We start from the raw sequence: 16,060 nt of genomic DNA, 5'->3' as shown, positions 1-16,060 counted from the left end.
AAACTGAACTGTGACGATTTATCCACGACCATGTGAAGTCAAAATGAGCTTGTCTCCCTCTAGCGACGCGGAGTGGGAGTGCACATATGATAGCAGTGGAGGTATAAGTTCCACTAAAGAAGTTGTTTGTTTGTTAGTAAGCAGGATTACTGGAACATTAATCCTTATCTATATCTGGATTTTAAAGTACAACAAGTTACAGACACAGAGCCAGAGCTGTTGTACCTGATCAAGTTCTTTAATGAAGTCTACACACTGAGTAGAAATGAAATTATTGTTATTACCTGTCTTATCAAGTCAACTTTATTTGCTTTATTTGATGCCCAAGATCAACCTAAGCACCCCCCTAAAAATCCTGTGCATAATGTACCGAATAGATCTTATCAAATAAAACATTATACTATATAAAACATGAACAAGAATCTCCATTTTCATTAGATGTAGATGTGCTACCAGGAAACGTCATCAAACACAACCAGACACAGAAAATATAAAGCTGAATGCTGTGCAGATTCAAATTTAAGCCATGCATATTCACACAACAACAGTGTGTAATAATGCACCTGACAAACAGGCAAATGCTTCAAATACCCTCTTATTAAAATATTGTCCAAAACAGCAGGATGATCAATCAGACATACCGAGGTGCATCACAGAGCAGACGTCCTCTCCTCTCTCTCCTGCAGTTCACTCAGTAGCTGCCCACTACAAACACGTGTTGCACCAGACCTCTCAGTGTAAGTATTCATTAGTTGTTTTGGCCTGCAGTCATTTTCCACTTGTTTCCCAAAGCTGGATCACATTATGCCACAGAGAATTCCCATTCCAGAAATGCGGAGACCCACTTTGATAAAAGATTACTGCCCCTATTTTCTGTTATTGCTGTTTTTCCCCCCTCGCTGGTGTCTTGGAGGAAGTTCAAACATTCACAAGTCTCGGAATGCACAAGATGACAAAGGGCAATAGTTTTGGTGTTGTGGAGGTCATGCCCATCACCCTGGGACTTAAACACTAACAGTAAGTACAGATCCATGTGTATGGATAAGGCTGCTGCTCCTGTACGCCTCAGTACAGTCAGTAAACACTGTGTATGTGCCAGTTTACACGCTGCTTAGTGAAAGTGGATACAGAGCTGCTGCTGTTTCATAATGAGAAAACAAATTTACATCTTCACCTCCTCTGAGGACTGAGAAAGAAAAACTGGAAAAAAATCTTAGGGGATGTCTTAAGCAAGGATTCAAAACTAATCACACTTTTAGATCATATAGATTTGAGTCTTAATCATAATTTCACTATCATTAGTTTAACTTTAAGCTTTTTTTCTAGCTCATCACTATTTCAGCAAAGTAGCTGCTCTAGATAAACCTTAAAACCTTAAACACTTAGAATGAACCTTGCTGCCTACTTGTTTATGTTGTTATTGCTTTAGATTTGCTGCATTAGAAAACCCTGAAAGTATAAGAAAGGAGATGAATCTTAATGGAAAATCCAAAGTGACATTCTTCTCATGAAACCTCTTCAGGACGATGTCGTGAATCTGCCTCAGGGGTGCAACAACAACGCCAGGTTGCTCAGTAAGTTAAGACTGGAGTGAAAACACAGCAGAGCACGTTGTGTTTGGTGCAGAGACAGACATGAAATAGTATTCCATATGTTGCTGTAGGCCCTGGCTGTCACGGTGGAATGCACTGCAGCAGGCCACAGTATTAATCATTTGTTACAGTGATTCTTTAAACACCATTAAAACAACAATATGAGAATATTGCTTCGAGCGAATGTTCTCCACGAACTCTGGAGTCTTACAGGTCATTTCCAGGTTTGTTTTTGCTGCGAGGAGAGACAGTCTGAGGAAGCCTGGGAAGAATCTGGGCAGGAGGACAGCAGCAGAGCCTCTCTCACCTCCCCGGCTCACTTTGGGCTGCGCTCCCACTTTTATGCCCCGTCTGAGATAGATGTGCAGAGAGGCGGGATAAGAGCACATGAATCCCGGAAGCTTGTGGTGTTAATGTTTCCCTGTGGTGGTTTGATCTGCCATCAAGGCAGCTGCCATTGATTAGTGCGTGTAGGTGATTACTGAAGGAAGTGGGTGGTCAGACACAGGTCATATCGCTGATCTCTCTCTCCCTCTCTCTCTTTCTCTCTCTCTCTCTCTCTCTCTCTCTCTCCCTCACTCCTTCCTCTTCTCCCCCCCAGTCCCCCGCCGGCACCTTGAGGCAGTAGTTTCTCCTCCATGTCCAGCGTCACTTAACCGCTTTCATATATTTGCTTGGTATTTCCAGCAGGTGCTTTATCTTTAATATGTGCAGCCTCCTGCCATTGAGGAATGTTTTAACCCCACGGTAATGAGTTAATATTAGGAAATGATGTCAGCACCTACAGCCCATACCAGGGAGGTTACCTCCCTCCCATTTTGATGTGGTTGGTCTGTATGTTTCCCGTTTGTTGGGGAATTCTAATCATTAGTGCAATGGTTGCCACATGGAATATCTGGCGAGGCATTAATGGCTGCCTTTTGTCCCTTCGTACCTCACAGAGCCTGATTAGAACAGACTCACCACGACCTGCACAGTCGCCACTCTGGTGAGAAACCTTTACCTCTCGATCTTCACTTCAAGTCCAGTCTGTGCTGAGTGGAGGCAGTAAGATGATCGGGTTGCAGAGGAGAAAATTATAATTTTATTTTCACATAATAGAGTTCCTATAAAAAGTAAAGAATGCAAAAGAATGCTTGCCTTGTAAATGTTCCCCTTCAGTTAAATATTTCACAAAATAAATAAATCATTACAATACAGTCAAACACAGTGGTTAAGTATCAAACATTGACTTTAAATGTGTTGTATTCTCTACAGTTTAATGGTAGCATGATAAACGGACCAAGAAGTTCCCCAGCGTTTCCATTTTCAAATCCTCCTCAGTACCTCGTCTGGTCGCTCACATCAGAATATGGATTACAGATAAGTAGTTTTATATCTATTATGAGCGCACAGTTCCTTAGCTTGGACAGTACCTTCTGTGTTCTCCACATCACACACAAACTGTGGTCCAGTTGCAAACTATTTGGCACAGAAAAGAGATAAATATTGCATCCTGTGCCACAGAAAAAACACAGATACCTCCTTCTCTCCCACACAAAGTACATGATCTCAGTCAATCAAAGTCCAGAGCTGCGATCCAGAGCCGGTTTTGTGGAACAGTGTTAGTGCCTTATTTTGCATGTGAGAGCTTCCCCCGTCAATGTCTATTTGAAAGTTTCTCAGTGTTGAAAATCTCTCCGTCCAGTGCTGCATCTTCTCTTTCTCCGGCTAAATCCAGGTGATTCCTCCGGATCACACCATAATTGGGAGGAAGTGGGTGGCCGTGTTCCTCCTGCGGGTTTTCTTCCCTTTCAGCGGCCTCCCGTGGACGTTCAGACCTACAAACATCTGTCGCTTCTGGTTCCTCCACTTTGCCGAGGCGTACGTGTTGTAGCCGTTCTCCTCGATCCGCTCCTTCAGGGTGCAGTCCACACCAAACTCTCTCTGGAAAACATCAGGCATCGTGCATGAGTATTCTATCCCTAAATGTGAGGCGAATGCACAAGAAGAGAGCATTTTCCTGCACAAATCTGTTGTGTATAAGTATGGAAAAGTGTTTGTGCGCCAATTCCTAATCTACATAGTGTGTGAGGTTGTAACAGTGTGTGTAGTTTGTGTGTAGAGAGATGTGTGCAGCTCATGCAGCCTGGTTATGGTGCAGAGTTGACCCAGCAGCTAGAAGGGTAAAGATAAGGCCCGCATAGATAAGGGCAGAAGAATCTACGCTATCTCTCTCTGGAACATCCAGATTGACCTCTGACCCGGATACTAACCGCTCCGTACAGCTCTCCCTTCTTGCTGATAGCCAGATAGTAGTTGCTGTGTAGTCCTTTGATGGCCACCACCCCCACATCCACCGATGTGATTTCCAGAATACCTACAATTCAACAAAAAGAACGTTATAGCAACAATATCATTATAACAATGTGTCAGCAGTCAGAATGGGTGTAATAGCCACTGGTGGGCGTTAGATGATTTTTACTGGCGTCTCCTTGTCTGTCAGAGCGATAACTCGGACAGTTGTAATCCATTTTGCCTCACATTTGACAGGTTGATGGGGTTTAGGGTGAGGACCTGATGATGGCGCTGTCATAACCACTTTGAGCTTTGACTCTTTAGAACGTAACTTTTGATCCTTAAGTCATAGAATCCAAATTCTTGGTTCAGATTTGCACTCACTTCTGAACTTGACATTGCTGAATGAAACAGAAACATCCATTTATTATTATAACACAATCATCTCACAGCTCAAGCGTCTCTGTGTGCTTTTCTAGTTTAAGTTGTTTCTTAAGGCTTTAAGGTGAGAAGAGATGTCCAACCTCCTCAGATAGTTGGATGAATGTTTAAGTTGTTTAGGGGAAAGAAGCACATGTACGCAGCACGTTTCAGGACGTTTCCATTTGGGAATACGAGGTCACACATATTCTTTGTGCACATACTTCATTTCAACAATATAATAAAGTTACTTTACAGCCTCCACCTTTGTAACAGATTCCAGCTGCACAGGTCAGTGAGCTTGAAACCACAGAGGGTCCTCTCTTGTTTATGTTGTGTTTGGTGTTCAGGTTTCCAAGTCCCAACGCAAATAATTCAGCCTCTTCCACAGCTATTAGAGGAGCTAATTTATACTGCTGTTAACAAGAACATGCTTTCCCTGCAGACAGCTGGGGTTATTTGTGTGCGCTCAGTATCAGAGGTCAGAGAGATATAACTTCCTACTGTGTCCTTTGACCACAGAGCCCACTTGTCTCATCTGTAACCTGTGAATGTGTGCGTGTGATGTCAACCTCCCCGCTTCCCATGGCATGTTTGATTTCATGCCTCCCTCTCTGACTTCCTCTCCTCACTTCCTGTGTGGTTGTCGTTACTTTATCCCCGATGAGCACACACACGGCACATATGTGTACACGGGTGGGGGGGGGGGGACGCAACACAGAGACACACACTGCCGCACGGGGGTGTGAACTCCAGAGAGGCGACGACGTCCTTTGATCAGATCACCATCACCTCCTCTGTCTGATGACTGTTTGTGTGGCAGCCTGCTTGACTGTCAAACCCACTCTCCTGTGGCTGTGGGGCCTCTGGAGCTGCCAGCTAGGTACATGAGTGGACAGAGGATGCAGGTGTGTCCCCAAAGAACAATCCCTCTCTTACAAATACAGCAGATTCTCTCCATGTCCGTGAGGTCTTGACTGTATCGGTTTCTAGTTCAAACAGTGGCACCTCGGGGCAGTGAGGTCTGAAGCAGCAAGGCAGCGGTGGGGACTATGACACAACGGCCATTGAAGATCTGAGAGGAGCCGGGTTCTCTACGGGATCGGGTGTCGGGTACGGAGTGAGGATGTAAGACAATCTATGGCAGTCTCTGGCTGCTCTGTAAACATGGGAGGGATGAAAGGAGGAAGAACAGAGGAGGACAGAGGAGCCATGACAGTGAGACTGGGGGTGGAGTGAGGATTAGAAAGGCTGTAATGATCACTGATCAAAGTCACCCACCGGAGGCAGGGGCGAGACAGGCTGTATATACACACACACACACACATGCACACACATGGGCATATATGCACGCAGGCTGACGTGCACACACACACACAGAAACACACACACACACACACACACACACACACACACACACACACACACAGTTAATATCATAGCAGGTGAACATGCACTTGCACACAGCTTGCACACTCAGCCTGGTTGTGAAAGTAGAAAGTCTCCAGTCTCCTGAGTGTGTTTGGCCCCCATGCAGACGGTAATGAGCTGATGGCTGAGACTATGGGAAAAAGCAATGATTCTCTTCATTTAGCATTTTCCAGATTACAACATTAAGCCTTAAATGTGACACCAATGTGTTGTATGGGGTAATTTTGACAAACCACATACATAAAATATAGCTTAAAGTGGGCCAGCCGGCAGGAGACGGCACTTTTTTTTCTTCTTCTCTCATGCTGCTTGCTGTGGCCCTAATGTGTGGCTTATGTGATACGCTCTGTTTGGAGTTAGAACAGTAAATGGGGCGTTAGTTGTGGAATGGAGGCACACAATGCCAGTGAGAATTAAAGGTGGTTTTTCCACAGTGGGATGCCAGAACCTTGTGCTTTGGCAGCGCTCACTGTTATTCTTTCTCACTCTTAGTTTTGCTCTTTTTGTAATAAATGTTCAAAGGCTTCACAAAACAACCCTGGGTCAGATAAATCACAACATTAATTTTGATTTGCCCCTTTTTTCGTGCTGAAAAGTGGAGTGGACCGAGGCGTAAATCAGGATGTGTAGTAATAACAGAGGGTGGGACCACACTGGGTGTATTTACACAGAGGGTCTCCATCCTACAACCAAACCTATACATCTCCCTGCTCAGGACTCCATAAGAGCACCATCTGCTGTTTCCCACACACAACTAGACTACTTTGATTAAAGGAGATTAATGTGCTCACACACACACACACACACATGTACGCACACACACACACACACACACACACACACACACACACACACACACACACACACACACACACATATAGGCACTGTTCTTCAGCCGTATATCCGGATTCATCTTGCACACAGGCCTCTGCCTCACTGCCCGGCCTGCACAGGGTCGCCCCCTCTCACACCATCACCGCCGTGCGTCATTAACTCTTTCACTGATACCTCTGCTAAGTTCTCTCATTGATATTATTACGGCCATGCAGATTTCTAGTTAGCTGACTTTGACATAACCCCCCCCACCCTCTCTCCCTCTCTCTCTCTCTCTCTCTCTCTCTCTCCCCCCCCCCCCCCTCTCTCTCTCTCGCACATGCTCTGCTGTTCTTTGTAACCTCAGCAGAGGCTCCCAGCAGGTTGGAGAACCATGTGGGACAGTTTTGCGCTGGCATCCCCATAAATCTGTGGGAGGCTGGATACTGGCTTTTTAACAGACAGTGAGCCGGGTCGGGTCCTTGCAGGGTATCTCCACCTCTCACACTCCTCTTAAAACAAAGTGTAATAACAAATAGATACTTTAAGCATAAAAAAATGTAGCTTTGTCTTGCGACTCCTGGCCCAGGACGAGTGGAGCGGTGCAGAAGAACCTGATATTGTGTCACTTCAAGGGACTGTGGTGGTTCTACAAAGGACGCCAGCCCTGGGATCATGTCTAGCCCCGGGGGCCAGAGCAGTGACTGAAGCTGCAGTTGTGTAGTATCCTTTACCGTGTGAACCTGATATCAGGGCACATAATCCACACACACCGCGTCCCCAGACCCCCTCAGGACTCAGCTTTTTGATGGCACCACCATTGATACAGAAGACGCTGGGCTTTGATGTGGCCACAATGATGTTCAGCCATGTCATTCATGAACTTGTACCTCCAGAGAGTCCCCTCCACCTCCCCTCCTCCCTCCCCCCCCCCCCCCCCCATGCTCCAGCCACACAAAAATCAGGCTTGACTTGTTCACCTTCGGGAGAAAACAGAAGAGCAAGGCCCTCTTAAGAACGAGGCAAAGCTGCGAGCCAATAAAGCAGAAGAAGAGGAGCGAGATGGGCTGAATCCCCTCCCCAACCTGTTTTAACCTCACACACCACAATTATGATGAACGGCGTCGCTCTTTCTTGTGCCACTTTGGCTTTACAACTTAAAAAGAAGCGAGTCACAAAGACGGCAGTAAAGGCCTCACAGCGAAACAAGTAAATAAAGTTGCTTCTGTCGTGACCTTGTCAAAACAAACATCTCCCCTGATGTTCTGCCTCGCCGTGCCATCTCCCTCAGGTCACTTTGATTGAATGTGCGGTTGAGCTCTCCCAAGAGGAACAATAAAAAGGCCTCATACACACTCACACACTCACTACATGGGGGCTGTGCGACAGAGAGCAAGAGAGAGAGAGAGAGGGAGCACAGGAGACGGAGGGGATCTGTGTGTGTGTGTGTGTGTGTGTGTGTGTGTGTGTGTGTGTGTGTGTGTGTGTGTGCGCGCGCTGGTAATAAGCGAGCACATGTGTCGTCGTTGGTCTGCTCTATGATCACACACCCACTGAAGCATGTGAGTGCCCGCTGGCTGATAGGCGCACACACACGTAGCTCGGTGGGAATGCGGGGAAACTAATGAGATCTGCCGTCTGAACTGACTGATATGCCCCCAAACATACAACATGTAATCACTTTAAAGACGTGTTTGTCCGAGTCAGCACGTCAAGATGCTTTAAACAAATGTCTGATTTGTTACCGGGGGTATGTAATTTCTTTTGACGTTGGCTGGCAGGCGGGCAGTCTGAGTGGGAGAGAGAGAGACACACACATGCACACACACACACACACACACACACAGAGCAAAAAAAGAGTCTGAAAGCATCAATGAGACTGACATTCATATCTGGTCCCCCCCGCCCCCTCCACCACAGGCCCTGTTCCCTCTGTGCTTGTTATCAGCGCTGTTTACTCTGGGCTGTGAAGACGGCCTGATAATGGCCGGGTTTATCTGGCACAGCTCCTTCTCCAGCCATCTGAGAGCTCCCATCACTGCGCTGAGTGTTTGGACAGCAGAGATATCAGCGGCACGTCTGGTTTCAAACAAAAAAAAGAAAAGACCACGGCTCTAATGCTTCATCTGACCCGGCGGCCCGCGGGCTGCAGGTCTGTGGGTGTGAGAGGAGGCGCCCGTCATCAAATATCATAGAACTGGATTCTTACTTTCAGTTTGATTACATTTATGAAATTTATGTATTATTTTCCTATTTACGTTCCCCTTTTTATTTTCCTGTCCTATCCTTTCTTTTTTTGATGATGTTACTGTGTGTGTGTGTGTGTGTGTGTGTGTGTGTGTGTGTGTGTGTGTGTGTGTGTGTGTGTGTGTGTATGCGTGTGTGCGTGTGTCTGTTTGATGATGTATCAATGTGATGTTTGTTTCATTTTAATTACCAATAAAAAAACCTTCAACAAAAAAAAATGTACGATAGAATCACATTTTCTTTCCATGCATAATGAAACAATAAATAAATATCAACAAAGTCAGTGTGTGTGTGTGTATGTGTGTGTGTGTGTTACCAGTATATAAAGTGAAATAATGACTGATTCACTCTAACTTGTGCAGCCTGATTAAAGCTCATGTTTGGTTGGTCTCTGTCTGTCTGCCTCACTCTGCTCACTCTGGTACTCACTGAGGGGGTCGTCTTTGCTCTTGGTCCCATTGACTTTTCCATTCCTATCAATCCTCAGGAAAAACTTCTGGAAAGAGAACAGCTTCCTCCTCCGTATGTCCCCCTGGAGATGATTGTAGCTGCGCACATGCCGGCCCTGTGGCCCCCCGGTCCGAGCAGGGGGACCTCCGCTGGCCGCCCTGGGTCTGAGGAGGACCTGGGGCTCAGAGCCGTTCAGAGGGACCCTGACAGCTCCGGGGATGGAGAGTCTCAGTTTGTCTCTGCGGGGCCGGTGGCAGGACGCAGCGGGCAGGGAGCAGGAGAGAACCACCAGGGTCAGCAGGAGAGGAACAGACGGGGAGGAAAGCAGCGTTGATGAGCTCAGCCTGGAGCCGGAGTGAGCCCCCGACCCAGCCCCGGAGCAGGACGAGGCAGAGGCAGCCTTACTCCCTCCAGCAGCCCATCTGATCATGGTAGTGTGCTGTGTGGAGGACTAGAGGCAGCCTCAGAGCCTGGGACATGCTGCTGGGGGCGAGGAGAGGCTAAGGGCAGGGAGGGGAGCCCTCCACAGTCCCGGCTGGGTGAGATGTTCCCCCCTGCACCGTGCAAATGTGGCGGCACGTGTATGAAATCCTTAAAATCCCCTCTCTGCCTTATTTGCTGTTCAACAAGTCAGTGTGTTTCCGCTGCTATTCCACTCAGTCCAGAGCAAAAAAAGTTGCAGGCTAAGAGTCAAGAAATGTTGCTTTGAAAAACAAATCAGTCAGGAAGAGCAAAGATTAGTTAAACATTACAGCCACTGCAATGAATTCCAGTAACAAACCTGCTTTTCTTTCTCTCTCTCTCTCTCTCTCTCTCTCTCTCTCTCTCTCTCCCCCTCTCTCTCCACTCTCCTTCTGTTCCCTAATTCTGCCTAAATTGTTTGTGAGACTTCAGCTTCCGTTCTTGGCTCCATTGTGTCCTGTCCCTTATATTTCCAGGCTCTTGCTCAAACGGAGGGGAGAGAGGATAAAAAGATATCCAGGTGGAAACTTTGCCATGTGTAGAATCCCTTCAGCACAGAAATCAAACCAGGTGCAGCACAGCAGAGTTCCTGTTACCTGCTAGCTTTCATGTATTCAGTCAGATTTAACTCAGAAAAAAAGAGAGTTGGAGCTTTAAAGTGGAACGTTGGTCAATCCAAGTGCATGTCAGATAATCCATTTGTCTTCTTGTCTTGCGCTGCTCCTCTCGCTCTTTCCTCATCTCTCTCTCTCTCTCTCTCTCTCTCTCTCTCTCCCCCAAATGACTCCACCTTCATAAAGCACTGAGGTAACGGTCTGAGGGTGGGGGGTGGTGTGTGTGTGTGTGTGTCTGTGTGTGTGTGTGTGTGTGTGTAGGGGGGGTGAGTGGTTACTTTCTGTCTATCTCAGGGTTGAGTCAGAGTTGTTCACCTCCTCTCCGTTTGCTCCCTGATAGGAGGATTCTTTGTATGATCTCACCTGAATGGTGATCACAGAAAATGACTGTGTGTGAGTGTGAGTGTGTGTGTGTGCATGTGTACGTGTGTGTATGTTGTGTGTTGTGTGTTGTTAGCTATTTGATCCCTCCCTCCTTTACTCAACCTTGCCTCTCACATATGGGAGCAAGTACTGCTCTGCATGTGTGTGTGTGTGTGTGTGTGTGTGTGTGTGTGTGTGTGTGTGTTTGCGCGCGCTTTCATGCTTGCAACTTATGAGAGTGGGTGAGAGGTGATAGCAGGGTTTGTCTGAGTCGGTGCTGCAGGGCAGGAAGAAGCAATCACTATGGTTACAGATTGGCCTGCTGATTACGCCGAGCGGCCCCGCTTGCACCGCGTACGACATACGGCACATTTTAAACAGTGTGTAGCTGTGCGCCGGCCCGTAGGCTGGAGTGTAAAGAGGAGAAGTCAAACAAATTGAAATGGAGCCACTTGTTTCTCATTAAGATGTGACAATCCTGACAAGTGGCCGTCCTCCTCTATCTCCTCAGATTAGAATCATATCCTGTTACCCTCCTGCCGCAGTGTGGATGCTTGCTTATCGTGTGCATCTCACTGAGGCCTCTCTCTTTCCCTCCGCCGCAGCGTGTTATCTCTCCTACGGGTGCTGTAATGCAATGAACGTCTCGGGTTTCACTCAGCGGACCTCTGCTTCCCTCGGTGACTCAGGTGTCTGCTCGGCCCTCAGCCAGTGAGACTCTCTTTCACCGACATTCATCATCCTCCCGTCAGGAGCAGACAGGCAGATGATGGACAGAGCTGCAGAGGACAGAGAGATGACAACAAGGGGGCTCTGATGGTGCGAAAATATTGATCCGTCTTATTAAACAAAGACTTTTCAACCTTTGAGAGGAGCGAAGAGTGGAGGCAGGATCTTATAAACGCTTCTAAAGAGGAGAAGAAAGCTCAAGGATCATTGTGACATTTCTAACCAACCAGGGCAATAAACAAAATTCTGTCTTATCTATTTGGCTGGATCCCGGGCCTCTGGTGTGTGTGTGTGTGTGTGTGTGTGTGTGTAACGTATGGCTCTGTCCTGTCCCTCGCTCTCTCTCCCCTGCTCCTCCTTAAGTCCGGCTGTTTTAGCGTCTGCTTTAATGTCTGTCAACGATCTACAGCCAGAGCGGCGGTCTGGCTTCAGCTCGGCCTTTATCTCGGCCTGCAAACAAAGCAATCTTATCTGCGCTTCCTTTGTCATTCCTTTTTTCCCACTGTGATAACCTGAATCAGTGCACAGGAAGCAGAGCCGGGAGAAGCAGGCATCATTTGTATTGATGATGTTTCAGTGCCTTTGTGTGGGGAAATGATTTCCTCATTTACTCTCCAGTGCTTCTCTTTGTTTGTATCAGACGGAACGATCGGATTTGAGTTGGAATTACATCTGATCACTGCTGAGACAAGGACAACAAATAGACAACCAACACAGATTATTAAAATTAAAAAACATGGCTTCCATATAATGTTATTTTTATGTTTTTAGGGGTCAATATATGATTTGATTGTTATTAAATTGAACATTTGTGTCTATTGTGCATAATCTGTGTCGGATCCTCGGTGTAGCTTCGGCCTGATGGCTCCTCTGCTGTCCTGTGCTGTCCTGTGCGGTGCCTCAGAGGCCTGTGGGCCTGCAATGATGCTCTCCGACTCAAAAGATTTGCAGGATTTCTTTAGAGGGCAAAGAGCAAATTCTTTGGGAATGTACCCGTGCCTGTGTTATTCTCGTCCGAACGCAATATAAGTGAGATTTGAAGGGTTTGGACATGTTCTCATCTCTCTCATGGCTCCACAGCTTTAGCTTTTACTGCATCTTTATAGATCAATCTGTTTGAATTTCATTTCAAAGATAAAAGAAAATAGGCACTAGAACAGAGCGATGTGCTGATGATCCTCTGCTACAGGCTGTGCCGCTCGCTCGCTCTGCTCCTAAACAAAAACATCTCCATCATGGAGGCAATGAAAACCAAATCCTCAAGGTTTATATGCAACCAAACAGATTTGATTTAACACAGTTCCAACTCCAAAAAAGGAAATGAATCAAAGTGAATTTCATGAAAATATTCCTTTTATTGCTCTGGCTTGAATAAAAAGGCAAAAGTGAGTTTCATTTTTATCTCTTTGGCAAAAACAAATGGGGTTTTTTTGTGTGGTCGAAATGTGTTGTTTGGTTATAAAGGAGTTAGAAGTGGGAACCATTGAGTTGGAAGCGGAGGAACATTGTGGTGCAAAGCCCGGTGAACTTTGGTGCCGATCCAGATCTGTCAGGGATCCGGATCAAGTTTAAAATGATCTTGGACAACAAATCGATCAATAGATACAATCGGTTCCAGATTGGAAAACAAACGGCAATTTCTGATGACAAATAAAGCAATGAAGTCCCTCTATTAATGTGTCCATTAGAAGCTTTGTGCTCTAATGATTGACCCTCTAATATAACAGTATGAAAGCTCTACCTTAGCTGTTTCTGATGTTATGATATTTGTCCGGTGGCTCTTCCTGTTTCTTGTTGCAGCAGGTGGATCCAGCTGTGATTTCATGTGACGGACGCACAACACAACACATCACATTAACAAGTTCATCTGTGGAAATTCATCTAATTCCCGTCATGTGTCTCTGGTTTGGCCCGGCCTCATTATGGTACACCATCATTAAGCAGATGTTGCACCTCACTCAGATCCATATGTGGTCTGTGCAGGGAATCAAACGCACAACTCGCAAACAACCAAAGTGACCTATGGGAACCATGTGTGTGTCTCTGTCTGCGTTCCCTGGGGGCCTGCTGTGTGTGCGCTGGGTCAGAGGAGGCCGAGGCTTTAATAAAGGAACAGGCCTGGTGCAGGGATGCCAGTCTGACTGCCTGGGGACATGAAAGCCTGATGGGGTCCAGATGAGAGCCACCAGACTGGACTTCTACCTCCAAACCAGCGACTAGTGCCTGGATTACTTTCTCCGCCTTTCCTCCTCCAGCCTCTCCCCTGCGTTTACACAAGGATTTGATGGGTAAGCAGTCAGATTAAATTTACATTCTCCCTCAATGGCACTGCTAAGCTCTGCAGAGATCACAGGGAAATGTGCAACCTCATGTTTCAAAGAGATGCGCTGCAGACATGTGCTGGGCTCGTGCTGGAGGTCCTTCTGCTTCTCTCTCGGTCACCAAATGTAAATATTTCATGTGTCCTTGGCCATTGTGCGCCGGGAGTGTCTGGTAACCTAAATGAGCCGCTGTTTCCTGGTTTACGGAGAGCAATAGATGCTCTCGTCATGTTATCTTCCGCATCCTGAACAGGCAGTTACATCATCCTCCTCTGCTGAGTGTCAGTTTCAGCAGGGCAGAGGAATTTACTTACAGGTCAGGCACTGGATCAACCAAGCCCCCCACCCCATCCCCACTCTATGAAGTTGGAGATTAACTTCATACAGAACAAGAACTTCATAATGTCACTGATGGCGAGTAGACAAGACAAGCTGGGCTATTTTCAAAAAAATAATTCAACATATAGAACCTTTGCTTTACCAAATCTATTAAAATGTGATTTGCTGCAGTAATATTATTAGAAAAGAGTAATTTGCTGAACTACCAGGGGTGCTTGAAGTACCACGGGGGGGTCCTCTTACTCTTAGCACAGCTTGAGAACCAAACGCATCATACACAGTGAGAGTAGGAAACCAGGTTAGATGTCGTTTAAAGAAAATGCTGGCTTTTCAACAAATCATAATAAGTTTGCAAATCACAACTTTTGACACCTCTGACATAAACAAACACAGATAATAGATCATGGATATTAGATGACCGTAGATACAAAACATATAGAAGAGATGCAAGTGCTACAGAATGACACCTGACAGCTAAACTACTAAGAAGAACATCACATCTGTAATACTAAATATGAAATCCCACTTCTTCACCGTCACTTCTTCACTTCTTTACTCCTTCACACTCCCCAGATCTCTGAAGCAGCATCTGTTTGCTACTGTTGGCACTTTAGTGAGGAGAGCAAGTGTGGAAAACCGAGAAATAATGGAGTGAACCGTGGTTTGGACTTGCAGATCCAAACCACAATTGTTTGGCTTTGTGCTGCACAAACTATCACCATTAATTTTATGGGCATCGGCCACTTCTGTTGATTTGGAAACAGCTGAGACGAAGCAGCGCCCGGTGTTGGTGTTTGTTGTGCTGCCACCTAAACCTCAGAGGTGTTCTGAATGCTAATAGGATGACTAAGTTATTTAAAGAGCCAGAGTGTATCTGCCAAGGCCAACCAAGCCCAGGCTACGTTTCTTTAACCACTCTAATAAACACAATCATCTTCTGGATATAAGCTATTAAACATGCAACCAAAGTGTTAGCATGCTTCTGAATCAGAGGCGGAGCTACAGCTGGAAAGTATGGCTAACATGAGTGTACATACAGCAAATACCAACTCCCATTTTATCCCATCAGATCCGGATCCTGACCACAGGACCTCGATTGATCTATGATGCAATAAATGCGGCCGATGTTTCACTGAGATTGCTGAAATAATGGGGAAAGTGTAGCTCCTGAAAACAAACAAACCCTACGTAGTGCGACACTACACACCCAACATTCACCCATACTAGATGGAAACAACACAGATCTCCACGGCTTCATCTAACAAGCTAAAGGGGAAGAGGAAGAGGAAGGTTCTTTCCATTGTCGACTCGGACACAAACACAAGACGTATAGATTGAGCAACACACAATGACATAACAGAAGAAGAGATGCGGTTTGGTTAGGTAACACGATTGGATGGTGTTTGCTTTGTCATGAAAACACACACACACACACACACACACACACACACACACACACACAGCCCGAGTTAAGGACATGGTGCTCCACATCGGCCCGGTGTTGTGTTACTCCTTCCATTACTGCTGACTAACTCTCCGTCTAGGTTGAATGACAGCGGGGAAGCGCGTAGAGCTGGCCAGTGTCCGTTCGTGTCGGGTTATAGGGCACAGAGGATTCTGGGAAATCTGGGCCAGCTGAACCTGATCCCCGACACTGAGCCTGATGCTGGCGATTCTGGTGTTACACAGCCAGTCGCATCCAGCGCTCTCAGGTGAGAATGACCTTGTTGACGTGTGTGTGTGTGTGTGTGTGTGTAGGGTCTGCGGCGGGCATAATGTGAATATTGTCCTTTCCTCAGGTGTTACCATGGTATTAAAGAGATGCTGAGGGGAGGAAACTAGCTGATTTTCTGAGTGAATTCAAATTTCCAAAGCATGTCGGATCATTCCAGCTCTTCCAGGATGGCCTAGATTCCTTCACAACATTCAAAACTTAAGAGAAATGATTGTTTCATGTCAAAAGTAACAAAGCTCATATGGCATCTTTCATTTTTGCATTTAT

At 46.3% G+C, this 16,060-nt stretch overlaps 1 protein-coding gene across 1 annotated transcript; it reads right to left on the bottom strand.

The window, feature by feature from the left end:
- Positions 1 to 2,702: 2,702 nt before the first annotated feature.
- fgf10b (fibroblast growth factor 10b) lies at positions 2,703 to 9,660 on the bottom strand. Its single transcript, XM_076138604.1, has 3 exons — positions 9,210 to 9,660; positions 3,848 to 3,951; positions 2,703 to 3,518 (listed from the first exon to the last, which is right to left on the bottom strand). The coding sequence occupies exons 1-3, from the start codon at positions 9,658 to 9,660 to the stop codon at positions 3,327 to 3,329; spliced, it is 747 nt and encodes a 248-aa protein (XP_075994719.1). The 3' UTR covers positions 2,703 to 3,326.
- Positions 9,661 to 16,060: the final 6,400 nt, after the last annotated feature.

The sequence above is a fragment of the Genypterus blacodes genome, unplaced genomic scaffold (assembly GCF_046128005.1).
Source record: "Genypterus blacodes isolate CSIRO-AG114 ecotype Tasmania unplaced genomic scaffold, CSIRO-AGI_Gbla_v1 ptg000385l_1, whole genome shotgun sequence".
Classification (NCBI taxonomy): Eukaryota; Metazoa; Chordata; class Actinopteri; order Ophidiiformes; family Ophidiidae; genus Genypterus; species Genypterus blacodes.
Note: the sequence above shows the minus strand (reverse complement) of the source record. Positions and strands in the feature narration are given on the sequence as shown.

Bases quoted from the DNA above. Each gene is read 5' to 3' on its own strand.
- fgf10b (XM_076138604.1), bottom strand. From the start codon at position 9,660: ATGATCAGATGGGCTGCTGGAGGGAGTAAGGCTGCCTCTGCCTCGTCC. The intron at 3,952-9,209 runs GTGAGTACCAGA...GTTGAATTGTAG, and splicing joins GAGCAAAGACGACCCCCTCA to GTATTCTGGAAATCACATCG. The intron at 3,519-3,847 runs GTTAGTATCCGG...GATGTTTTCCAG, and splicing joins AGGGAGAGCTGTACGGAGCG to AGAGAGTTTGGTGTGGACTG.